Here is a 26,964-nt window from a genome sequence, read left to right on the forward strand (position 1 = left end):
ACCACGGGAGAGAGAGAGACATGCAAACTCCAAATATACAGGCGTCAGGGTCCGGATCGAACCCACAAACTCTTGCATACCAGGTGAAGGAGTTAACATCCCACCACCGCGGCACCCTTATGTACCAGGTTACACAGTCACGGACTCAAATAAAGACACAGTCCCTTCATTTAACAGTCTGTTCGATAAATAAGTTCTGTTAGCGAGCACCTATTAAGGCTAGCATGCCACACGAGGGGGTGGGTGGTCAGTTTTACCCAGGATAGCCCTACTGGCTCTTTTCAGGAGGGTTCTACCACATTTCCCAGCAATGATTACTAGGCACAGTATATTCCAACTGGGTAATTTGCGGGCAATTGTATTTAATTCGGTTAATCTGGTCCATGACGCTGGGATCTTCAACGTCCACTGAAGCAGACGGCACATGGTGTCTTTGCGGTGAACACGCCTGTAGCATTAAACAGGGCGGCCGCTGGATTCAAACCGCGAACATCTACGACAAGCGGCACACGTACAATTGCTACAGACACACGCCGAGTGTGTAATCACTCAATATGTGAGTGATTACACGCAACATTGTCGTGATTAAACACAACGTTGTTGTGTGTGTAATCACACACAAAAATATTGATGAGACGCAACGACGTTGTGTTGAGTGTAATCACAAACAACGACGTTGTGTGTAATCACACACAACGACGTTGTGTTTAGTGTAATCACTAACAAAGACGTTGTGTTGAGTGTAATCACAAACAACAACGTTGTGTTTAGTGTAATCACTCAAAACGACATTGTGTTGAGTGTAATCACTCACAACGACGTTGTGTTGAGTGTAATTACACACAACGACGTTGTGTTGAGTGTAATCACAACAACAACAACGATGTGTTGAGTGTAATCACAGGCAACAATGTTGATGACACACAGCGTCCAACAGAGGGCGTCGTAGTCGTGCCATGGGGAGGCGGCGAGTGATGAACGCCACTGCGGCGCCGCAAAGAGATCAGAGCCGTGATATTTATTTATTTGTACACTGGAGGAGGAATCCGATGAGCTACGAAGTTTTTTTTTTATCACAAACGTCCAGCGTCTTGGCCGTCACGATAGAACGAGGCCGATAAACGTGGAGGTATAAATGAGGGTGATGCTAAGTCGGTGTGCCGTGCCCTAAGTGAGGTTGCCATGGGCGTGTGTGTTGGCCGTGTCAGGAGCGGGTGAGGAGGACGAGGCAAGGGGTGAGGAGGACGAGGTGAAGGGTAAGAAGAACGAGGTCAGGAGGTGAGGGGTGAGGAGGACGAGATGAGGGGTGAGGAGGACGAGATGAGGTGTGAGGAGGACGAGATGAGGTGTGAGGAGGACGAGGGGTGAGGAGGACGAGGGGTGAGGAGCACGAGGGTGAGGAGGACGAGGGGTGAGGAGGACAGGAGTGAGGAGGACGAGGGGTGAGGAGAGTGAGGGGTGAGGAGTAAGAAGAACGAGTTGTGGGGGTGAGGACGAGGTGAGGGGTGAGAACGAGGTGAGGGTTGAGGACAAGTGAGGTGGACGAGGTGAGGGGTGAGAATGAGGTGAGGGGTCAAGAGGGCGAGATGAGGGGTCAAGCGGACGACGTGAGGGGTAAGGAGGACGAGGTGAGGAGTGAGGAGGATGAGGAGCGGGGTGCGGTGGACGAGCGAGGGGTGAGGAGGACGAGGGGTGAGGAGGACGGGGGGTGAGAAGAAAGAAGAACGAGGTGTGGGGGTGAGGAGGACGACGGGTGAGGAGGACGAGGTGAGGGCTGAGGAGAGCGAGGCGTGAGGAGAGCGAGGGGTGAGGAGAGCGAGGGGTGACGACAGCGAGGGGTGAGGAGGACGAGGGGTGAGGAAGACGAGGGGTGAGGAGGTGAGGAGCAGGGTGCGGTGGACGAGCGAGGGGTGAGGACGGGGGGTGAGAAGAAAAACGAGGTGTGGAGGTGAGGACGAGGGTTGAGGAGAGCGAGGGTTGAGGAGAGCGAGGGGTGAGGAGAGCGAGGGGTGAGGAGAGCGAGGGGTGAGGAGAGCGAGGGGTGAGGAGAGCGAGGGGTGAGGAGGACGAGGGGTGAGGAGAGCGAGGGTTGAGGAGAGCGAGGGGTGAGGAGAGCGAGGGGTGAAGAGAGCGAGGGGTGAGGAGAGCGAGGGGTGAGGAGGACGAGGGGTGAGGAGAGCGAGGGTTGAGGAGGACGAGGGGTGAGGAGCACGAGGGGTGAGGAGGACGAGGGGTGAGGAGAACGAGTCGAGGGTTGAGGAGGACGAGGTTTGAGGAGAGCGAGGGTTGAGGAGAGCGAGGGGTGAGGAGAGCGAGGGGTGAGGAGAGCGAGGGGTGAGGAGAGCGAGGGGTGAGGAGAGCGAGGGGTGAGGAGGACGAGGGGTGAGGAGGACGAGGGGTGAGGAGGACGAGTCGAGGGGTGAGGAGGAAGAGGTGAGGGGTATGAAGAACGCGGTGTGGGTGAGAAGGACGAGGTGAGGGGTGAAGCGGGCGAGGCGTGAGGATGACGAAGTGCGGGGTGCGGTGGACGAGGTGAGGGGTGAGGAAGACGAGCTGAGGGGTGAGGAGAACGAGCGGTGAGGAAGACAATGGGTGAGGACAAGGGGTGAGGAGGGTGAGGTGAGGTGAGGGGTGAGTAGGATGAGTCGAGTGGTGAGGACAAGATGAGGGGTAAGAAGAACGAGGTGAGGGGTGAGGAGGACGAGGTGAGCGGTGAGGACGACGACGGGTGAGGAGGACGAGCTGAGGTGAGAGGTGAGGACGAGTCGAGGGGTGAGGAGGACGAGGTGAAAGGTGAGGCGGACGAGGGGTGAGGAGGACGATGGGTGAGAAAGATGAGGCGAGGGGTGAGGACGAGGGGTGAGGACGACGAGGGGTGAGGAGGATGAGGGGTGAGGAGGACGAGCTGAGGGGTAAAGCGGATGAGGTGAGGGGTGAGGAAGACGAGGTGATGGGTGAGGATGAGGTGAGGGGTGTGGACGAGGTGAAAGGTCAAGCGGACGACGTGAGGGGTGAGGACGAGGTGAGGAAGATGAGCTGAGGGGTGAGGAGGACAAGGTGAGGAGGACGAGGGGTGAAGAGGACGAGCCGAGGAGGACGAGGTGAGGGGTGAGGAGGACGAGGTGAGGGTGTAGTACGAGACGAGGGGTGAGGAGGGGTAAAGATGACGAGGCAAGGGGTGAGGAGGACGAGGCGAGGACGAGGTGAGGGGTGAGGAGGACTAAGTGAGGGGTGAGTACGAGACGAGGGGTGAGGAGAACGAGGGGTGAGGAGGACGAGGCGAGGGGTGAGGAGGAGACGAGAGGTGAGAACGAGGGTTGAGGAGGACGAGGCGATGGGTGAGGAGGACGAGGCGATGGGTGAGGAGGACGAGGTGATGGGTGAGGACGAGGTGAGGAGAGCGAGGGGTTAGAGAAGGACGAGGTGAGGGTGATGAGCTAAGGGGTAAAGATGACGAGGCGAGGACGAGGTGAGGGGTGAGGAGGACGAGGCGACCCGAGCTCGATTCCCGCTTACAGCCACCATCACCACTGCGTCCTGGATCTCGAGAGGTCGGTTCAGCCTTAAATTAGTATCTGGTACGATGTGTACACATCGCAACTCGGGAGAAAAAGGCAGCAGAGGGTGGTCCCGGCCACCCACACAGAACATGTGTGAAACCCAGAGATTATGCGTGAAACACGTGCAGATCATTAGAAAAACAGGCAAATATCTTGTGTGATATCAAATATGGATCATGCGTAAAACACATACCGATCATACGCAAGAAACACACACTCAGGCAATGTATGAAAACACACTCATATGCTGCTGTAGGATACGTTGGTTCAGCAGATGTACAGGGTGATGGATTACAATGTTAAGTTTTTTTTAAATGGCGATGAAGAATATTGTCCATTCATTTGCAGTCCAGCCGTACACTCATTCATTCACGTGCTATCTTTTCGTCTATGCATCGGTCAATCCGCAAGTCAATTATGCAAGAGGACTCAGTCCCCCCCTGCCCCGCCCCCCTCTGCAAGTAGTAGCAGCTCCCTGCACCACCCAGCTAACCCCACACTGCATGCCGCGTTCTGCGCGATGCCTCAAGTTCAAGGTCGTGTGGGTAACACATTACCGTGGTGATTATTTGAAATGTAACTTTTTATTTTACCAGGTAAGTGAGCCATATAGCTCTTTTTAAGAAGCGATCTGGTCACAAATGTTAGTTTTAACGGAGTGGCTCATCTTGTGGAAATTTATAGCAGTACAATACTCTAAACCAGGGGTCTCAAACTCGCGGCCCGCAGGCCAATTGTGGCCCGCGGAACGATATTTTGTGGCCCACTATTTGACATCAATTTTTTATTTTTTAATTATTATATTTTTTTACCATAGCTCAGGCTCGTGACAGCTTCCGGTGTTTGTTGACAAGTTAGCCAACGCGAATTAGCAACGTTAGTCACTTGGTTGAAACGTGATTCCGGAGTGACACCAAGTGGAAGGAAAATATATCCTGTCACTCAGTGCAAGGTACAGAGGACTTAGGAAGTGGGCGGACTCAACAAGTGTAATCAGTGACCTAATAAAGACAACAGAGTGTTGCAATAGGAAAGGGAAAATAATTACATGGATAGCAAATAGCATCAGATGGGTGGCAAGAACAAAAGCCAAATGGTGGTTAGAACCTGAATATTATAAATAAGTTATAGATTATTATTACAAGAGAAACAAAGAAAAGGAAAAAGGACAGATATGTGCAATCGCAAAAGAAAATAATTTACCAAGAACAATTTAATGAAAAAGAGCAAGAAATTAAAAGATATAAAACATGAGACAATGCACTTGATGTTAAGAATTAAGACAGGTGGAGTAACATGGACACCAGAGTTAGCTCAATGGCATCCAGAGAGATTCATTAGAGCAGAAGGATATGTAGGATGTGAACAAAAAGAAGAAAATCTAGATCACTTTATTTATGAATGTGAAAGGTATAAACATCTGAGAGAGAACACGATTGATGAATTTAATAATGATAAAAAAAACGAAGTGCTCAAAAAAAGCATGAACAATGATAAAGTTTTCAAATACCTCTCAGAATATATAGAAAGGGCATACTAAATAAGATCCCAAATACTCAGGTATTGGGATAAAAACATGTAAATATATCACCCCCACCTTCCCTGAGCTTTCCAGGATGTTCAAGCAGACCATGTGCCTTTTTGGGAGCACATATCTGTGTGAAAAGCTCTTTTGCACCATGAACTTTAATAAGTCAAAGTACAGGTCCAAACTTACTGATGAGCATTTTAAGCCATACTGAGGGTCTCAATTGCTTCCTCCCTCAAGCCAAATGTGGCTCAGCTGTGTAAGAAGAGGAAGCGCTGCCAGGTCTCTGGAAGCATGGAGTAGGTAAGAGAAGCCTATGTTCTGAAGAACCGTTCATGTTCTGAACTGTTATTAATAAAGATTGAGAAGATTGGATCAGTTGCACTTTTTTTTGGAATACTTGATGCGGCCCAGCCTCACCCAGACTCTACCTCCAGCGGCCCCCAGGTAAGTTGAGTTTGAGACTCCTGCTCTGAACGCATGTTTCTAAATATGGAGGGAAAAACTGGAAGACCTGGAGAACAATCCACGCGACCACGGGAGAGAGAGAGACATGCAAACTCCAAATATACAGGCGTCAGGGTCCGGATCGAACCCACGACCTATTGCATACCAGGTGAAGGAGTTAACATCCCACCACCGCGGCAGCCTTATGTACCAGGTTACACAGTCACGGACTGAAATGAAGACACAGTCCCTTCATTTAACAGTCTGTTCGATAAATAAGTGCTGTTAGCGAGCACCTATTAAGGCTAGCATGCCACACGAGGGGGTGGGTGGTCAGTTTTACCCAGGATAGCCCTACTGGCTCTTTTCAGGAGGGTTCTACCACATTTCCCAGCAATGATTACTAGGCACAGTATATTCCAACTGGGTAATTTGCGGGCAATTGTATTTAATTCGGTTAATCTGGTCCATGACGCTGGGATCTTCAACGTCCACTGAAGCAGACGGCACATGGTGTCTTTGCGGTGAACACGCCTGTAGCATTAAACAGGGCGGCCGCTGGAACCAAACCGTGAACATCTACGACAAGTGGCACACGTACAACTGCTACAGACACACGCCGAGTGTGTAATCACTCAATATGTGAGTGATTACACGCAACATTGTTGCGTGATTAAACACAACGTTGTTGTGTGTGTAATCACACACAAAAATATTGATGAGACGCAACGACGTTGTGTTGAGTGTAATCACAAACAACAACGTTGTGTTGAGTGTAATCACTCAAAACGACATTGTGTTGAGTGTAATTACACACAACGATGTTGTGTGTAATTACACACAGCGACGTTGTGTTTAGTGTAATCACTAACAACGACGTTGTGTTTAGTGTAATCACTAACAACGACGTTGTGTTTAGTGTAATCACTAACAACGACGTTGTGTTTAGTGTAATCACACACAGCGACGTTGTGTTTAGTGTAATCACAGGCAACAATGTTGATGACACACAGCGTCCAACAGAGGGCGTCGTAGTCGTGCCATGGGGAGGCGGCGAGTGATGAACGCCACTGCGGCGCCGCAAAGAGATCAGAGCCGTGATATTTATTTATTTGTACACTGGAGGAGGAATCCGATGAGCTACGAAGTTTTTTTTTTTATCACAAACGTCCAGCGTCTTGGCCGTCACGATAGAACGAGGCCGATAAACGTGGAGGTATAAATGAGGGTGATGCTAAGTCGGTGTGCCGTGCCCTAAGTGAGGTTGCCATGGGCGTGTGCGTTGGCCGTGTCAGGAGCGGGTGAGGAGGACGAGGCAAGGGGTGAGGAGGACGAGGTGAAGGGTAAGAAGAACGAGGTCAGGAGGTGAGGGGTGAGGAGGACGAGATGAGGGGTGAGGACGAGGTGTGAGGAGGTCGAGGGGTGAGGAGGACGAGGGGTGAGGAGGACGAGGGGTGAGGAGGACGAGGGGTGCCGAAGAAGAGGGGTGAGGAGGACGAGGGGTGAGGAGGACGAGGGGTGAGCAGGACGAGGGGTGAGGAGAGTGAGGGGTGAAGAGTAAGAAGAACGAGCTGTGGGCGTGAGGACGAGGTGAGGGGTGAGAACGAGGTGAGGGTTGAGGACAAGTGAGGTGGACGAGGTGAGGGGTGAGAATGAGGTGAGGGGTCAAGCGGACGACGTGAGGGGTAAGGAGAACGAGGTGAGGGGTGAGGAGGATGAGGAGCAGGGTGCGGTGGACGAGCGAGGGGTGAGGAGGACGAGGGGTGAGGAGGACGGGGGGTGAGAAGTAAGAAGAACGAGGTGTGGGGGTGAGGAGGACGAGGGTTGAGGAGGACGCGGTGAGGGCTGTAGAGAGCGAGGCGTGAGGAGAGCGAGGGGTGAGGAGAGCGAGGGGTGAGGAGGACGAGGGGTGAGGAGGTGAGGAGCAGGGTGCGGTGGACGAGCGAGGGGTGAGAGCGAGGGGTGAGGACGGGGGGTGAGAAGACAAACGAGGTGTGGGGGTGAGGACGAGGGTTTAGAAGAGCGAGGGGTGAGGAGAGCAAGGGGAGAGCGAGGGGTGAGGAGGACGAGGGGTGAGGAGGACGAGGGGTGAGGACGAGTCGAGGGGTGAGGAGGAAGAGGTGAGGGGTATGAAGAACCCGGTGTGGGTGAGAAGGACGAGGTGAGGGATGAGGCGGGCGAGGCGTGAGGATGACGAGGCGCGGGGTGCGGTGGACGAGGTGAGGGGTGAGGAAGACGAGCTGAGGGGTGAGGAGAAAGAGGGGTGAGGAGAACGAGCGGTGAGGAGGACAATGGGTGAGGACGAGGGGTGAGGAGGGTGAGGTGAGGTGAGGGGTGAGTAGGATGAGTCGAGTGGTGAGGAGGACAAGATGAGGGGTAAGAAGAACGAGGTGTGGGGTGAGGAGGACGAGGGGTGAGGAGGACGAGGGGTGAGGAGGACGAGGGATGAGGAGGACGAGGGGTGACGATGACGAGAAGTGAGGAGGACGGGGGGTGAGAAGTAAGAAGAACGAGGTGTGGGAGTGAGGAGGACGAGGCGAGGGGTGAGGAGAGCGAGGGGTGAGGAGGACGAGGGATGAGGAGGTGAGGAGCAGGGTGCGGTGGACGAGCGAGGGGTGAGGACGGGGGGGTGAGAAGAACGAGGTGTGGGGGTGAGGACGAGGGCTGAGGAGAGCGAGGCGTGAGGAGAGCGAGGGGTGAGGAGGACGAGGGGTGAGGAGGACGAGGGGTGAGGAGGACGAGGGGTGAGGAGGTGAGGGGTGCGGAGGACGAGTCGAGCGGTGAGGAGGAAGAGGTGAGGGGTAAGAAGAACGCGGTGTGGGTGAGAAGGACGAGGTGAGGGGTGAGGTGGGCGAGGCGTGAGGATGACGAGGCGCGGAGTGGGGTGGACGAGGTGAGGGGTGAGGAAGACGAGCTGAGGGGTGAGGAGAACGAGGGATGAGGAGAACGAGCGGTGAGGAGGACAATGGGTGAGGAGGACAATGGGTGAGGAGGACGAGGGGTGAGGAGGGTGAGGTGAGGGGTGAGTAGGACGAGTCGAGTGGTGAGGAGGACAAGATGAGGGGTAAGAAGAACGAGGTGTGGGGTGAGGAGGACGAGGCAAATGGAGAGGACAGCGAGGGGAGCGGAGGACGAGGAGTGAGGACGAGCTAAGGGTGAGGAGGACGAGGCGAGGGATAGGTGAGGGGTGAGGAGGACGAGGTGAGCGGTGAGGACGACGATGGGTGAGGAGGACGAGCTGAGGTGAGAGGACGAGTCGAGGGGTGAGGAGGACGAGGTGAAAGGTGAGGCGGACGAGGGGTGAGGAGGACGATGGGTGAGGAAGATGAGGCGAGGGGTGAGGAGGACGAGGGGTGAGGGGTGAGGAGGACGAGGGGTGAGGAGGAAGAGAGTGAGGAGGACGAGGGGTGAGGAGAGTGAGGGGTGAGGAGTAAGAAGAACGAGCTGCGGGGTGAGGAGGACGAGGTGAGGAGTGAGAACGAGGTGAGGATTGAGGACAAGTGATGTGGACGAGGTGAGGGGTGAGAACGAGGTGAGGGGTCAAGAGGACGAGGTGAGGGGTCAAGAGGACGAGGTGAGGGGTCAAGCGGACGACGTGAGGGGTAAGGAGGACGAGGTGAGGGGTGAGGAGGATGAGGAGCAGGGTGCGGTGGACGAGCGAGGGGTGAGGAGAACGAGAAGTGAGGAGAACGGGGGTGAGAAGTAAGAAGAACGAGGTGTGGGGGTGAGGAGGACGAGGGGTGAGGAGGACGAGGCGAGGGCTGAGGAGAGCGAGGCGTGAGGACAGCGAGGGGTGAGGAGGACGAGGGGTGAGGAGGACGAGGGATGAGGAGGTGAGGAGCAGGGTGCGGTGGACGAGCGAGGGGTGAGGACGGGGGGTGAGAAGAAAAACGAGGTGTGGGGGTGAGGATGAGGGTTGAGGAGAGCGAGGGGTGAAGAGAGCGAGGGGTGAGGAGAGCGAGGGGTGAGGAGAGCGAGGGGTGAGGAGAGCGAGGGGTGAGGAGAGCGAGGGGTGAGGAGGACGAGGGGTGAGGAGGACGAGAGGTAAGGAGGTGAGGGGTGAGAAGGACGAGACGAGGGGTGAGGAAGACGAGGGGTGAGGAGGACGAGGGGTGAGGAGGACGAGGGGTGAGGAGGACGAGGAGAGGGGTGAGGAGAACGAGGAGTGAAGAGAACGGGGGGTGAGGAGGACGAGGGGTGAGGAGGACGAGGGGTGAGGAGGACGAGGGGTGAGGAGGACGAGGGGTGCCGAAGTCGAGGGGTGAGGAGGACGAGGGGTGAGGAGGACGAGGGGTGAGGAGGACGAGGGGTGCCGAAGTCGAGGGGTGAGGAGGACGAGGGGTGAGGAGGACGATGGGTGAGAAAGATGAGGCGAGGGGTGAGGAGGACGAGGGGTGAGGAGGACGAGGGGTGAGGAGGACGAGGGGTGAGGAGGATGAGGGGTGAGAAGGACGAGTCGAGGGGTGAGAAGGACGAGTCGAGGGGTGAGGAAGACGAGGTGAGGGGTGAGGAGGACGAGGGGTGAGGAGGACGAGCTGAGGGGTAAAGCGGATGAGGTGAGGGGTGAGGAAGACGAGGTGATGGGTGAGGATGAGGTGAGGGGTGTGGACGAGGTGAAAGGTCAAGCGGACGACGTGAGGGGTGAGGACGAGGTGAGGAAGACGAGCTGAGGGGTAAGGAGGACGAGGTGAGGGGTGAGGAGGACGAGGGGTGAAGAGGACGAGTTGAGGACGGGGTGAGGACGAGGCGAGGGGTGAGGAGGGGTGAAGAGGACGAGCTGAGGAGGACGAGGGGTGAGGAGGACGAGGTGAGGGGTGAGGAGGACGAGGTGAGGGGTGAGGAGGACGAGGTGAGGGGTGAGAACGAGGGGTGAAGGAGAACGGGGTGAGGAGGACGAGGCGAGAAGCGAGGACGGGGTGAGGACGAGGTGAAGGGTGAGGAGGAGGTGATGTTTGATTCGTGACAAAACATGTAATAAAGTTATTAATAACAATCTGAATTATAGTCAATTATTCACGTCTACTACAAAGAGTGCAGGTAGCCGTGTGAGGATGAGGTGAGAACGAGGTGAGGGTTAAGGACGAGGTGAGTAGAACGAGAGGCGAGGGGTGAGAACGAGGTGAGGGTTGAGGACGACGGGTGAGGTGGACGAGGTGAGGGGTGAGGATGAGGCGAGCGGTGAGGACGAGGTGAGTAGAACGGGGGTGAGGACGAGGCGAGGGGTGAGGAGAACGAGGTGAGAAGATGAGGGGTGAGAACGAGGGGTGAGGAGAACGAGGGGTGAGGAGGGCGAGGTGAGGGGTTAGGGGTGAGGAGGACGAGGCTAGGGGTGAGGAGGACGAGGCTAGGGGTGAGGAGGACGAGGCTAGGGGTGAGGAGGATGAGGTGAGGTCGGTAAGGGAGGTGTCCGTCTCCGGAGTGTTGCATGATATTTGTTGCTATGCTCGATGTTTGGTTGGTGACATAACATTCAATAAAGTTCTAAATAACATCCTGAAAGATAATAAATTACTCGTGTCTGCTGCATAGAGGCCAGGTACCCGCGTTTGCCTTCCGCGTGTGCGTGTAGATAAATCAGAATCTGTATTTTACATGAGTTTTGACGTTCTCTTTCACACACGTCCAGAATGGTTGGTTAGCCAGTTGCATCAACAACAAAATGCAATTAAAGATACTCGAGTAAGGATTGAGAAAATGTAGTCAAGTCACGAATAAATGTCATGTAAAATCAAACTGTGCAAGCTCATACCTTCTTGTAGATTTGTCAACATCAAATCCAAGCTTGGGCAAGATGGCAAAACACCAACAGTCAAAGGACCATACCAAGACAGTGGCCTCGATTAAATTGCATTCGAACATTGAACTCTCGACACGTGGGTGAAGAGGTTCCGAGTTTCAAATCGCAGACGCAAAAGCCGCGTCGAGAACTTTGAGCCCTGGCTGATACGGAGGCAGCTTCCTCTGCCCCCATAGGGTGCCTGGGGGCACGTGATCTGGCTCCGCCCATGGTAGGCGGGGCCAATTGCGTCACTTCCTGCGCACTCACCTCCGACCCCAATGGCGTTACGTCACTCCGGCAGGGCGAGCGAGCTGAGCGGCTGCGTTTGTCTCTTGCGCCCCCAACAGGAGCCATGAAGTTCTTCAAGAGACGGCAGCAGATGCAAGCGACGCTGGAGACTCCAAATTCGTCAACAGTGGAGGTGAGTGGCGCCACCTCTTGCGTTGGAGTTATACGAAGTAACAAATATAGTACTGTGATCACATCGAGAAAAAATATTACTTTTTAAAATATTTAAATTTTACTTTAAATTGAGCGCTTGATGCGTGGGTAACGAGGTTCATAGTTTAAGATCACAGATTGAGAGTTTCATCAAGGATTTTAGTCGGAGAAAGCTTTCTCTGGGCAGTTGGTCCTTGTTTGCGTTGCCAAGGTGATAGCATCTCGTGTCAACTGCCATTTCCCAGCAGCTGTGCCTGGGGGTCACGTGACGTTTGGTGACGCAATAAGGCCCGAGCTATTGGCTCCGCCCTTTTTGGGTAAAGCCAGTGACGTAATCACTGCCATAGATGACGTCATCACTGTATTCGATGCCTTCTTCACTGAAATTGACGTCGTCACTGTAATTGATGACGTCATCACTAATCGATGTCGTCATCGCTGTAGTCGATGGCGTAATCGCTGCATCTGATGACGGCATCGCTGCATTTGATTACGTCAGCGCTGCGGGCTCCTTATCGCTGCGTGGTGGCCTGTAATTCGGGCAAAGCCAGCGATCTGAGCACCTGTGTTTCTTTATCTGCGTCGGCAAGAATATACATGATATTCTTCAACAGACCACAGTTGAGAAAGCAACACATGAGACAATGAATGTGTCAACAGAGTAGGTGCGTAGTGCCACCTCTTGGGGGCCGTCCATAAATGACGTCACGCACTTGGGGGGGGGGCAGACATTTGTGACGATGTGTGACGGGGGGGGGGGGGTTTGAGAAATGTGATGTCACATCAAAATGCGCAATTTTAAATAAAAATAGACAACACGTTCTACTTAATTAAATAGACTTTTTAATAAATGTTCTACAACATCAGAGTGCAGCACCACATTAATACGCACTACAATGGCAATAGTTTAAGATGTTTTCTTGTTCATGTTTTTGTTTGTTGCGGGTGCACCCGATTCAAGAGCCGAATGGCTCACAGGGCTATACCAAATAAATGGAACTGTGAACTAAAGCGATTTGAAGCATGTTTTTTTTTTTTTTGGGGGGGGGGGTCTGGCGTGACGTCATTTATGGACGGCTCCTTGTATTTTGATGTCAGAGGAGTTGTACTCGGTAAGAGAGGTAGGGGACAGACACAAATCTAGGCTGGAGTGGAGGCCACCACTCTGCCACTTACCAGCTAAAATGCAAACGTGTATGGAATGATAAAAAAAGCTTTGCCCCAACACCAGATTGACACCTTTTACAAGGCAGCAAGTCCGCATGAACCACAAATACCTGCTAACACCAGTGGCGAGGGATATCTGAGCCAGTGTTGGGACTCCCCTATGTCGACTTAGGCTGAAATGAATACAGGCAGTCTCGCTTAGCGCTCAAGATGCCTATGTGGAGAAGTGAGCATTCAGGAAATCAGCGCGAAAAGGGTTATACCATTATATATGGGGATGACTTCTCGACAGCGTTATCTTTTATGAACAATAAATTAGGGCTTCATTGGAGTATCAGCGCTATTTTATAAGAGTAATAAAACAGATGGTAAACATTCCATCAAAACGATTTTTTTAATAATAGCATCAGGAAGTATTATGTACTGTACTCACCAGTGTAACCGCCATATGCTCACTCACCTCGACCGGCCTTATCACTGGCATGTTGACATTCCCAGACATTTTGGGGCTAAGGCAGAGAGACCAAGGAGGAGCAAACACGTCGGCGGACGAGTTTGTCTTTTAAAAATTGGCGAGCGCTGTGTGGCTCAGAGCGTACTGTGATAAAACTGAATATCAAATTAACCTTATGGCGGGACCCCGAGGTCCCGAATAAACGTAAGTCAAAATCGTAATGAATAAATTTTTGGTGACTCCGTCACACCGCGCACATAAACGGCGCGACCTACCTGGCGCGGATCATTCTGTTGTCATGCCGTCCAAGCGCAGCGAGGACGAATGCGCAGAAGAAACCAAACTTTGAAACTTTGATTAGCGCATCGTGTAGAGCTCGTCGAGAGGGATAGATTGCCGTTTCATTCGCCTTCAACAGACAAAATGACGTCGCAACGCAGTTTATGCGAGAGCCGGGGGCTTATGGGACCCCATAAGGTTCAAATATTGTATTAACATTGACGAAATTATTGATTTTTTTTAAGTACTCATGGCCATGAATGCTGGTTGTCTTGGAGCGTTTGTCACTCTCATTGGCTGAGCGAATGTAAATGAAGATGATGTGGGTGCGTTTCCTAGGCCAGCGCTGCTGCGCATTCTACCACTCTGTTTAGGCTGTGCGGGGAATCGTGGTGTTGCCTTTGCTTGGGTGTGTGGGTGTCAGCCCATCTGTCCTATGTGTGTATACCTGTGTATTAGGCACCTCACTTGCCATGTGCCATGGTGTTGTCTCCACCATCCGATGGCGAATGGCATGTCACGATGCGATTGAAGGCAGGATTTACGCTGGGAGGAGCTAACGTGCCCGTGCCGTGTGCCCTTGCTCCCGTCGCAGTTGGAAATGCCGGAAAAGGAAATGCACCACCTGTCCCGGGAGGTGTCGACCCTGCGGGACAATCTGAGCAGGGCAAGAGCGCAGTTCGCCACCCTGCGTGGCGCACTGAGCCAGACAGAGAAGAGTCTCCTCGAGATGCTGCACCAACTCAAGAAAAACCATGCTGAGGAGGTACTGTGGCCACCACCAACCCCCCTGTCCCCTTGTTACACGGAGCACGGCTAAAGTGAAACTTCATTTGTCAAGATTTCGCCGATCTTACATTTACATGCAAATTTCATCAAGCCCTGCCCACTGACCCTTGAGCTACACCCATCTCAAACCTTTTTAACTCCCTACCTTAGCAGCGCTCCCGCCATATATTTTTTCCTGCCTCGGCAGCTCTCCTGCCATATCCTTCACTTGATGACGATTGCTTGTGTTGCGATCGAAACGTCGTGATATTGTTATTATTTTATTATTTTTGTATCTACATGGCCTTACCGAAAGACCCAAATAATGTGTTCACGTTGTGAAGCTGCGTGGCACACAAGCAGAGATAACAAAACCTCAACATATTCCTCAATAACGCTGCAATGGATATTGCTTTGACTTCTCTGATGTGATGAAGGCCCATTGCCTGAAACATTACCTTTTAGAAGCTCTGCCCTATTAAGTGCATCATTATTGATTCATGCGTTGAGTTTTTATTCAGAGTTACGATCTGAACGTCAAGGAAATGGCACATTAAATGAGTGCATTCTGGGAGGTAGCTAGGTGCCCCAGGGGTCAGACATGCTGTACCAGCATGGCTGAGATGCCAGGATTGAATGTGGATTACAGCTGCCCAACCACAGTGATTAAACCGGATTCTCAAGCATAGTGGTCTCAGCCTAGTTGCAAATGAGTGCACAAAAAACCCATCGAATTATATTTTGGTTCCGTAATAAATTTTGCTAAATTCACTGTAGCGAGTGGTCCATGGTTTTATTCCCAATAATGTTGAAAATGAAAGATAAAAGCAGATCAAACTAAATTTTTGTATCATAGCATCTCCCCACATAATGTGCATGTATTATGTTTTATTGATTAATACATCTGTACGGTGCTGACCAGCATGGGGAAGTATAGTCAAACACATTCCCATGACCGACATGGTGTGAGGAGGCGTTGTGAGTTATTTGTTTTGAATATTGACTCAATTTGAAGATGAACATTTGGGTGCAACGAGTTTCTTCATTATCTTATGATGAAGAACGTTGCCATGTTGTATGCACGCTTACCAATCGTTGATTGATGCAATGTATCATGGTTCTATTTTTTGACTTTCTATTATCATTCTAAATATTTTAAACGTGATTGCGGTATGTTCAATAAGACCACGGGTGTTTACCTTGCATATTTTTGTAGTTCTTGATTTGTTTACAATAGAATCTCAATTTCTTATTTTCATCTTGAAAAGCATCCACTGCACGTGTGCGTCCGTCTGCATGCGAGGCGCCTGTATGTGCGTCTCTGTAGTCAATGCCCGTGTCTCCGCATTCTTATCTTGTCTCCCTCTGCATGTTCTGCCTTTGGCTATGTACATCTCTCTCCACATGCACTGTCTTTCCATAATGTGTCCAAATTTGTATGACTTGCTTGTGTCTTTGTGTGTATGTCTCTGCATCTGTAATGTATTTTCTTGTGCCTCCTGCCCATGTCTCTAGTCTCTTATCTCTCTGTACAACTACATGCTCCGTGCGTCTGTATGTCTGTACCTGTCCTCATCTGCACGCTGCATGTGTCTGTGATGAAGGGCTGCCCACCTATGCATACACGTGCCTGTGACACTGTGCCCTTCTGCCCGTAAGCAGCTAAGGGCACACTCGCAGGCCATCAACAGCCTGCAGGTGGAGTTGGAGGCAGTGCGGTGGGGCGAGCGCGAGGAGCAGTTGAGGCGTGAGCACGATGCGACTCTGCATCTGGCATGCATGGAGCTGGCCGAATATCGTGCATCACACATGCACGACGATTCAGAGTACGACGCTCACGTTGTGCACATCACGGTCCTCCAGAAGGTGAGGCCTCCACTCTCGCAACAGCCACCCCCCTTCTTGCAACAGCAATGTGTCCTGCCCAAGCCCACTTATTTTCTCAATATTTTGGATGAATGCTAAACAATTTATTAATATATTCAAATTACATGTTGTAAGTACGTGTAATTTAGATGCTGCCCGTCTCCACCCGCAGGCGCTGAAGGAGCGTGACGAGCTGCTGCGGCGCTCAGAGGCAGACCTGGTGGCGGCGCGGGAAGGGGCGCGAGAGCGCGGGACTGAAACCGAGCGGCTGGGCACCGAGGCCGCGGAGCTGAGAGCGAACATGCGCGACCTCTTTACCAACCAAGAGGTGCAGCAGACCGAGGTGGACAACCTGCGGCATGAAGTACTGGAGCTGCAGCAACGACTGCAGGAGGCTAACGCTTGCTGCGAGGAGACCGGTGGGTAGGGGCCTGTGCTCCAAAATCTTTCTGAATCCACGGACCCATTGAACACTAATTTTTGTCGAGCACTGTGCACCAATAACTTCTTTTTACGAGTTAAAACGAGTAATTCCTCGTTTTTACTTCATTTCCCACGTGGACCACTTCCGCTGTCTAACATAGGACTGCACTGGGTTTACTAACTGCTCTCTCACTAGGCCCTTCCTGTGCATATATTATTATTCTGGACCCTGTGTTTGCATGCAAGCTGGTGAATAGGTCTGAGGGACCTCAGACCTATTCTGTCTGCTACTACTCCTGCTGCTGGTACTCTTCCTCCTGAGCTACTGCTCCTTCTCTGTCTGCTGCCACTGGTGGCTGTACTGTCTTCATCGCCATGGTTTTGTGTCCCTTCCGACAGGCAATTCTCTGGAGCAACAGACGGACTTTCTCAAGGCCGAGCTGGGAGTCTCCAGGGCAGAGGAGGCCGCGAGGGCACAGGAGGTGGTGCAGCTGCAGCACACACTTCAGCACACGGATGCTGAGATGGAGTGCATGCACGGCCAGATCGCCGGGCTGCAGCACCAGGTAACCAGAGCCTTATGCGGCAGCCCCCCCACCTCCATGTGTGTGCATGAGGCCTGTCCTCATCGCCTGAGCAGTGCACCATCGCATGTTAGAGAATGTTTTTTTAGGTAAAGTCACGTAGAAATAAGAAATAATAAAATTAATAATAAAACACCAAAGAATAATTCCTGCAGTCACGAAAGCTCCAAATTCAAGTTTCATTTCGATTTAAAGCTTTCGTGACTGCAATGATTCATCTTCTTTGGTTCTTTCGGTAAAGTCACGTAGAATGAGAATAAAATCATAAATTGATAAAATAAAATAACACAATAATATTCTCACGACGTTTCGGCCACAACACAAGCGGCCTTCATCAGGTTGTTGTGGCCGAAACGTCGTGAGAATATTATTGTGTTATTTTATTTTATCAATTTATTATCTTATTCTCATTCTACGTGACTTTACCGAAAGAACCAAAGAAGATGGTTCAAGTTTCATGTTAGAAAATGGTTTGCAGAAGCATAAATCACATAACTACTTCTGAGAAATATTTAAGTGCCCTCTGGTACCCACACAATAGGAGGAAATACTTTGATATCTGCCCTGCTATGGAGAGTAATGAGTAATGTTCATCACAAAACAGTCTGATCTTTGGTTTTCAGAGCTGGAACTTAGCTCGATTTAGTGTAAAGCCGACATTGTTTTCATGGGCTTTTCTGTGAAGTCATTGATGATCAGGCTGAGATCATTAACTCACTGCACATGTGAACCTGGCTTAATCACAGGTGGCTGAAACCTGAAGTGGTTATATAAGTAATATGGATGCAGCCAGGAAGGCAGACAGCCAGAATGTTTTTTTTTTCGAATGTAGTATGATAATGCATTTCTATATGGCAAAAGGTATAATTGTGACCACAGGATCGGTCCTCCCCTCATGGCTCTTAATTTTGTCTGCAGATAGGTGAATGTTGGATGAGGTAATTACACTAGACAAGGCAATCCCTGACTAGGCCTTTAACTAATTCACTCCCTCTCATAATTTGTCATGATTCAGAGTTGCGAATGTATTTTCTCACATTTTAATACTTTCAGTTAGAATGAATACAATTTAATTATAAAGTCAGCTGCAGTTTACAGGACTTTTTCTAAAATGTGATTGGCTTGCATTTGTTAGAGAAACAATATAGGCTTGCAGACAACAGCTATATGCACACCACAGAGTTTAAATGACTTAAGTGGTAATTATTTATCTGTTTGCAAGCCGGGCTTAATTACAGCTGGGTCTTTTCCAACCCAGAAAATATTTCCACATTCTGCACACCATATTCAGTATACTTCCCCAGACATGAATCCAACATTGTGGAACGTGTGCGTGCCTGTAGCTGAAGGAGTCGGAGGGGCACGTCCAGGCACTTGGGATGGAGAAGGCGCAGCAGCAGGACGCGCATCGGAAAGAGGCCTGCGAGCTGGCGACAGGGCTGGAGGAGGTCCGGCTCACCCTCACCGATGCTTTTAAGCAGTTCGAGCGCAACTCCAAGAAGGTATCGGCTCGCAAGGGCACGCGTGGTGAAGCCGCGATTGGCACTGAAGAGGGGCGCCACGGTGGCGAGATGTTAACTACCTCGCCTGTATGCAGGAGGTTGTGGGTTTGATCCCAACCCCGACACCTGTATATTTGGAGTTTGCATGTTCTCCCTGTGGTCACGTGGATTTTTTCCGGGTCCTCCGGTTCTTCCTCCACATTTAGAAACGTGCGTTTAGATTCTATAGCTGCAATACATTTCCACATGATAAGCCACTTCGTTGAACTTTCATTTGTGGGCAGGTCGCTTCTGAAAAAGAGCTATATAGTTCAGTAGGCCTTAGCTGGTAAAATAAAGATAATTAAAGTTTGAGTTTTAAGACATTTGTGGCAGCGTTCACAAGAGGAGGAGACCCTTGTGCGGCGAAATATTTATGATGATATACAACGTATTAATTTACTGTGATGAGCCTTCTGCACTCTGAACCAAGCTGTCCGAGTTTGATTACCAACCATGGCTAGCATTGGTGGCCAGTGAAATCTGACCCAGTCTTGGGTGTACCACTTCGTGCTGACCAGTGTGATGAAGTATGATCAATTAATTCCCATGACCGGTATGGCTCAGGGAAACTTTCATCCAGCAGTATCACAAAAACACATTCAGCGGTGGACGGATCATGGCTGTTCATGATGATGATGGTGATGATTACGATGGTAAAACGAACGTTGCCTGTATTAAGGCTCAGGAGGACGAGGACACAATCACTCGGCTGAGGGAGGAGCTCAAGGCGAGCAAGGAGGAGCTCGCAGCGAGTGAGGCGGAGCGCGCCAGTGCCCAGCCGGAGCTCTCCACCCCCCAACAGGGACTGTCGGCGCTGCAGGATCAGCTGACCACGTCCCAAGCTGAGAATGAGGACACTCTGCGTCAGGTAATGCTCCCAGCCTCGTTCCCACGGCCGCTGAGAACCCAGGCTCTCCTGGCCCCGGAACGGCCCAGGTCTGACCGTGACACAGCACTTGAGTCGTCAGGCTGTGTAGGGTCTGACCATCTGCTCCCCTCTGCTACGTGCATGTCCATGCCCTCCCTGTCCTGGTTTGGGAAGCGATTTTAATCTGACCTTTTACTGCAGATTTTGGGTTACTTAATCCATATATGTGGGCTTTTATAGGCGTAATCATGGGTTGTGTGCATGATGGTCTGACAAGATTGGGTGCATCCTGGGTGATTTGGTCAAACATGGGGTATGGACATCTGTGAAAAATATTTTCACAGCTCATCAGACTCCTCCAATATGAATAAAGATTCTGGTTCTAAATGTGTCTGTTGTTGCATCTGTATGTTCTACAATAACCGCACACAGTCGTTAAAATGCTTTTCTCTGTCCCTCTGCCTGTGGCCCAAGCAGCTGTTCGAGAGGAGCCAGGAGCTGGGATCCCTGCATGCGGGGATTCTTTGGTATCAGCGTATGCTGGCCGAGCTGCACACAGAGCTGGAGCAGTACCGCGAAAACGCACAGATCGGACGCTCACAGCTGCAGCATTTGGACATGCTGCGCCAGCAGAGCGAGGCGGAGGTGAGTACACTGCATTCGCACGTCGCAGACAAAGACTCCCCGTATAGCCTTAATAGACTGTTGGGGAAAGTACTGTTAGTGAGCAGCACCTATGAAGGCCGGCATGGCACACAAGGGGGTGATTGGCCAGCACCATGCCTCGCTGCCTTTGTCTCTCCAGTGGTGGTGTTTACACATCGCACCAGGTACTCATTTGAGGCTGGGTCGATCTAGGGGACGCCCAGGACCGGTTCACATAATCGTCACTGGTGTTGGCCATGAACGGGAATCGAACTCGGGTCGCCGCTTTCGAAGGCTAATCGCTACACTACCGCTCCCCACACATTCACTTTCATACACATAGACACGTGCGCGTGCACACACACACTTATAGGCAAACACTTGCTCCAAGCGCCATCCTGAATTATTACATGTCGCGGAGGATTGCTCCACTGAACAAAATAGTGACGCGGTTCAATTTTCAAGTGCAAGTTCGCGTTTAAAGTCAATGTTATAAAATATATATTTGATGGAAGCAGGTTCGTAAGTGCAGGTGTTTGTAAGTTGAGGACTGCCTATATATACACTTATTTTTCACACAGATGTGTATATGCGCACTGGGTTACTGAGCATCCTCTGTTTAGGGACTGTACCACATTACAATCCACCATCCCACCTCTAGTAAAAGTACCTACTACTACTAGAACATCTGCTCCCCTCTGCTACGTGCATCTCCATCCCCTCCCTATTTTTGGTTGGGAGGCAATTATAATCGGACATTTTAAAGTAGCTTTTGGGTTAATTAATCCATATATCTGGGCTTTTATAGGTGTTATCTTGGGTTGTATGGATGGTGGTCACCCATCCAAGTACCATAAATGTTCAACCCTGCTTTTCTTCCAAGATCTTATAATATTGGGTGCATTCCGGGTCATTTGGTCATAGGTGGTGTGGTGTATGGACATCTGTGAAAAAGAGTTACTGGTTCTGTATGTGTTTGTTGGATTTGTATGTTCTTTAACAACTGCACGCAGTCGTTAAAATGCTTAGCCATGTCCTTCTGCTGCCGTTTGTCCGTGGCCCATGCAGCTCATCGAAAAGAATGAGCACCTGGGATCCCTGCAGGCGGGGATTTTGGGTTACCAGCGTGTGGTGGCAGAGCTGCACGCTGAGCTGGCGCCATGCCAAGAAAACCTGCAGAGCATTCACTTTCAGCTCCAGGATCTGCAAGTGCTGCACCAGCAGAGTGAGGCGAAGGTGAGCAAGTGCTGTTAGCGAGCACCTATGAAGTCCGGCATGGCACAAACGCAGATATATACAGTAATACCATTATTTACGCCGTCCCGTTGTACGTACTTTCACTATTAACGTACTCAAGTCATTGATAGCCAATTGCATGTTATGTACTGTGGTACCTTGCCATAGCGTACTTGAGATTTACGAACTTTACTATAAAGACCCAAATAGTTTACGCTGGATGGCGACAGTAAGGCACCAGATGACGCCCAAGCGTTTGCATCTCTGACTACAGTAGTCACTTTCATGTGTACATGTGTAGTGACTAACTCAGAGACAGTAAGACTTTTAGGCGCTTCTTTTATTTAACGAGCACCATTGGGATAATACAGACACCCTACGTGGGTACACACTATTACCGTTGCTGGCCTATACAAAACACTAACCATCTAACACTGACAGCACTGAACGGAGACAGCGAACACCTATCTAGCAGCGTAATATCGAGTGAAGACGGCAGCGACGATGGCGACAAGACGACAGCGACGAGACGACAACGACGATGACGAGATGGTGACGACGACTATCTTATATATACGAACAGCACGACGAGGATCCCACTTCCAGCAACAGCCACAAGGTCCCTCACAGGGGCCCTTCTTATACTCTCAGCGTGGCCTCGCTCCGCCACGGCCACGCCCCCTCTCTGGAACCTACTAGCGGGTTCCCGATGGCCCCCCCTCTGTGACCTTTCCCCTAGATGTCCCCCTCTCGTGTCTATCGTGGCCTGCTGACGTGGGTACTACCATACACCGCAGTTATCCTTTTTTACCAGCAGCCAGCGCTATGCCACTACACATACTCTATCAATATTTTTTCCCCACATACCGGATTTATGGTGAATATTTTTCAAGTGTAAACTAATTTTACATGATAAACAACTAATAATACACATAGTATAATAGACAAATGTATCAATAATATGGCAGTCCTCGACTTACGAACGCATTTAGTTCCTGAGGCCCATTCATAAGTCGGAACGGTTCGTAAGTCGGAATACAATAATGTGCGATATTTAAATTCCCATATTGTCAGTGTTATAAAATGTGTTAAGGTTCAACAAAAGAGTCAAGCATTGTTAAACTCGTAAATAAGAAATCATGTACATTTGCATTAACACTAAAATTATAGTGTATCGTAAGTAATACATAAAATGTAGTAAAAATATTTTTTATTTTCACTCACCGCTTTCAAATCACAAGCGTGCTCACCGCTACACTTCCGATCCGCACAAAGATCCACCGTGTAGCTTTAATAGGCTGTTGGGGCACGTGCTGTTAGCGATAGCCTATGAAAGCCAGCACGGCATGCGAGGGGTTGTGTGCCAGCACCACACCCAGCTGCATTTGTGTCCCGAGTGGTGATGTTTATACAGCGCGCTAGGTGCTCATTTGAGGCCGAGTTGACCTACGGGAGGCCCAGGAATGGTTCAGATAATCGTCACTGGTGTTGGCCGTGAGTTGGAATTGAACTTGGGTCGGTGGGTTTGTAGCGCAGCGCGTGAACTGCAACACTACCGCTCCCCACACAATCACTTTCACATATACGCACATGTGCGCGTGCACGAGGCTGACTCATGACATCTCGTGGAGGATCGCAGCACTGAACAAAATAGTTCTGTGGTTCAGTTTGGAAGTGCAAGTTCGCGTTTTAAAGTCAATGGTAACCAAAAATTAATACATTTCATAGAAACAGATTCGGAAGTCGGGTATCCGTAAGTCGGGTCTCCGTAAGTATGGTGTTCCTAAGTCGAGGACTGTATGTATACACTTGTTTTTCACACTGATGGTTGTACAGAATGGATGCGCACTAGGTTACTGAGCATTCTCTGTTTAAGGACTGTACCACGTTACGATCCACCATCCCACCTCTAGTAGAAGTACCTACGACTACTAGACCATCTGCTCCCCTCTGCTACATGCTTCTCCATCCCCTCCCTCTTTTTTGTTGGGAAGTGATCTTAATCTATTATTTTAATCCAGATTTTGAGTTAATTAATTCCTAAAAAATGTTTAACATAAAACTTTCGTGACTGCAGGAATTCATATTCTTGATTCTTTCGGTAAAGTCATGTACTTTTTTTTAATAATATAAAAAACCCACGACGTTTCGATTGCAACACAAGCGGTCTTCATCATGCTTTTATAGGTGTTATCTTGGTTTGTATTGATGGTGGTTGCCCATCCAAGCATTTGAAGTTCAACCATGCTTTTCTTCCAAGATCTGAGATGATTGGATGCATTTCGGTTTATTTGGTCAAAGGTGGTCTATGGACATCTGTGTAAAAGAGCTTCGTAGGTCATTACATTACTCAATTATAAATAAAGATCCTGGTTGTGTGTGTTATTATACCTGTATGTTCTGCAATAACCTCACGCAGTCGTTAAAATGCTTTCCTGTGTCCCTCTGCCGCCATTTGCCCGTGGCCCACGCAGCTCATTGACAGGAATTGGCAATTGGAATCTCTGCAGGCAGAGATTCACTGGTATCAACGTGTAGTGGCGGAGCTGCACGCTGAGCTGGTGCCCTACCGCGACAACGAGCAGAGAAGAAAACACTCGGAGCAGCAGCATCTGCAGAGCGAGGTGGAGGTGAGTGCACAGCACTCGCGCATCGCACACACACACACACACACGTATATAATTTGCGTTTAACGTAAATAATAGATTCATGCACACACGATTCAGTGTATTATGATAATGATGAGCTGGTCTAACCATCACGTTAAGCCGTCATGGTCCCCGTTTACAAATACAGATTATCTATCTATAGACAATTTCATTATTGCTGGACACAGTGATAACGATGAGAATGATTTAGCACCTTTCTGTACACCGGGGCATCTCAGAGCGCTTTACATCACATCTCATCTCAACACGTGTGAAAGGGCACCCCCAATGACAGATGTCCTGTGGGCACAAGGTGACTCAGCACCTGGTGTGCAATTGGCATTTGTCTGCCAGTAGGGGGTGCTGATTGTTGTGTGTAATCCCAGTTGAGCTGGTAGAAGTACTGAGTTGTGTGTAGTGTCTAATGGGTCAGTATGTCCACAGCTTGTCACGGTTGAGGAGGAAGAGGACATCTCTGGCTGCTCACTGGAGCCCGGCATTCAAGAAGCCTCCCAAGACCTGCCCCCCCAGGCCTCGAACACCCTCTGAGCATCTCACAGCCCCCCACACTTCCAGCACCACCCACCCCCACCAGCACCTCCCCTTCCTTACAAGGCGTCGCGTTTTAATAATAAATATTTGTATCTAATACTATCGCCTCGTCTCAATTCTTTTGAGTGTTTGGCACACGCGAGTGGCTCACATTTATAATGCTAAGGGCTGTCTACATCCACAGTGTGGCTGTTGCGGAGCTTCTAGAAACCAAATGTGAGGCAGAGTTCTGTGTCCCTTGGGTAATGCCAGCCCTCCAAGGGGTTTGCACTGAGTTTGAGTTGGGGGCGACAAGCACAAGGTTGTGGAGGTGGTGATGGTGGTGGAAATTTAGGAGGATGGCAAGGAGGAGATGCCCATCAATAAACTAGTTGGCCACGGTGAAGCCAGCAACCATAGTCGTTCCTACGTCCCCTGATGTGAGCGGCAGTGCTGGAGGGCAGTTCCACAGTCTCAGACGGACGTGGATACTCATTACCATAATCGCACAGTTATCTTACCTTGGGCAAAGTATTTCAACCAAGAGATTCAGATAGAAATCATCTGTGTGAATAATGTAATTTCTAAAGCAATAATTACCTTCTATATTATATCCCATATAAATATATAAAATTAAGATGATGCTGAAATTGTGATGTTTGCCTAATATGTGAAACTGCCCTACATGTAGTGCCAAACACTGACGCTCTGAAACATATTTCTGCAGCAAATCTGTAGCCCTATCCCTAACTCCAAGCCTGAATAGACTATGGAATATATGAAAACTCAGTCCAATTCACAAATTCGGAGGCATCATCACAGCGATGCACCAACTCTACTTCTTACACAATGATCTGGCTCAACCACCTCAATCCAATATAGTTGTTGCTCTACATAAACGTCGACCATACGAAGAACATGACTCCAACCCCTGTTCGTCCCCTTGTGCTAATTCATTGCTCAAGACAATGCGTTTCCATGTAGTTCTCCCCTCTTCGGGTTTTGAGAGATCCTTCTTCCCATGATGTGTCCCCAGGTTGTGTACGTCACAGATGGCAACTCTTATCCTCGTACATGGACGGTCACGTTGCGTCCCTTGTCTCCTCCCATCACCCATCACTTGCCATCCCTCCCCCCCCACCCCAATGTAATCACTCAAAACCAACTGTGATTGACTGCAGCAGTGTTTTTAACAGACACCAGTCGTGTTACGGCTATTGGTGTTGTTATCGTTTATTGTAATAAACGCATTGCCTCCAGGAGAAGTCTCGCTCTACGTTCATACCCACAACACAGGCGCAAAATACATTACAGAAGTTATGCTAAGCAGCAGCAAAGTTTGAGTGATAGCTCATCTGACACTGACTCCTCTCACAACGACCAACTTTCCGAATACTCATTCAGTAGTAAGACTCTTAAATTGACGGAGAAAGCTCTCGTCAGAATCCCCTATTTTGATCCACACAATAGGAACAGAAACATACACTCATATCACAACAGTCGAAGTGGAGGCAATGATCAGAGGTCTGAGGAAGTTGGACGAGAAAACAAGTGCTGAAAAGAAGGTTACATGAATATTCTATACCATGGGTAAAGTCGCTACCATACAAGGTTAGGAATTATTTCAAACAACTCAGCCTAACAGTGATTACGAAGTTTGGAGAATATTCAACACTGAGGGGTTTAATGCTGCCAAATTTATGACCCAGTGCGTAAACGAGGAGTGTATTACGCAGGTGATGTTGATCAATACCACGAAGGTGACAAAATGTTCAAGATTGTTTTTTTAATCCTTGAGTCCAGAGATTACAGAAATTGTGGGTATGGTTTTGGACCCAGAGACGGCCTCCTTACACCACATACAGAATAGGGTTCACACGGCATGGCTATATAGAATTAGGAGCCATAATTCGGACAAAACACAGGGAGAGAGATAATGCACCCCGCCATCTAGAGGGAAGTAAAAATCACGTGAGCAGCTACAGCACCTCACACCAAGACCCACAACACAGAGTTAGTTAGTTCATAGTTCATTTATTTGGTATAGCCCTGTGAGCCATTCGGCTCTTGAATCGGGTGCAACCGCAACAAACAAAAAACATGAACAAGAAAACATCTTAAAGTGAGTATGTGACTGTGCAAACAGAAAATACAGGAAAAAAATATCAAAATATTCCTGAAATAGCACCGTACACC

The 26,964-nt window shown here is 50.0% G+C and overlaps 2 protein-coding genes and 1 long non-coding RNA gene across 8 annotated transcripts in view; 2 read left to right on the forward strand and 1 right to left on the reverse strand.

Annotated features, from left to right (window-relative positions):
* LOC142922673 (fructosamine-3-kinase-like) overlaps nt 1-11,471 on the reverse strand; it is a 33,805-nt gene extending 22,334 nt beyond the window's left edge. For all 6 annotated transcript variants that reach the window (XR_012940217.1, XR_012940218.1, XR_012940219.1 and 3 more), the window contains exon 1: nt 11,285-11,471. Coding sequence is in view for 1 of the 6 variants with exons in the window: in XM_076063508.1 (XP_075919623.1) it covers nt 11,285-11,306 (22 nt within the window). In the remaining 5 variants the exon portion in view is untranslated. The remainder of the gene's footprint in view (nt 1-11,284) is intronic.
* On the forward strand, nt 11,471-17,063 carry LOC142922672 (uncharacterized). The gene is made up of 3 exons (XM_076063507.1): nt 11,471-11,735; nt 14,251-14,421; nt 16,086-17,063. The coding sequence occupies exons 1-3, from the start codon at nt 11,541-11,543 to the stop codon at nt 16,386-16,388; spliced, it is 669 nt and encodes a 222-aa protein (XP_075919622.1). The 5' UTR covers nt 11,471-11,540; the 3' UTR covers nt 16,389-17,063.
* A 4,362-nt stretch (nt 17,064-21,425) lies between these two features.
* LOC116937989 (uncharacterized) lies at nt 21,426-24,879 on the forward strand. Its single transcript, XR_012940222.1, has 3 exons — nt 21,426-21,589; nt 24,064-24,219; nt 24,682-24,879. It is a non-coding gene; the product is annotated as an uncharacterized LOC116937989 (long non-coding RNA).
* The last annotated feature ends 2,085 nt before the right edge of the window (nt 24,880-26,964 follow it).

This window comes from Petromyzon marinus, unplaced genomic scaffold, assembly GCF_048934315.1.
Source record: "Petromyzon marinus isolate PM22_M1 ecotype Great Lakes invasive population unplaced genomic scaffold, UKy_Petmar_22M1.pri1.0 PM_Scaffold_14, whole genome shotgun sequence".
In the NCBI taxonomy this organism is placed as follows: domain Eukaryota; kingdom Metazoa; phylum Chordata; class Hyperoartia; order Petromyzontiformes; family Petromyzontidae; genus Petromyzon; species Petromyzon marinus.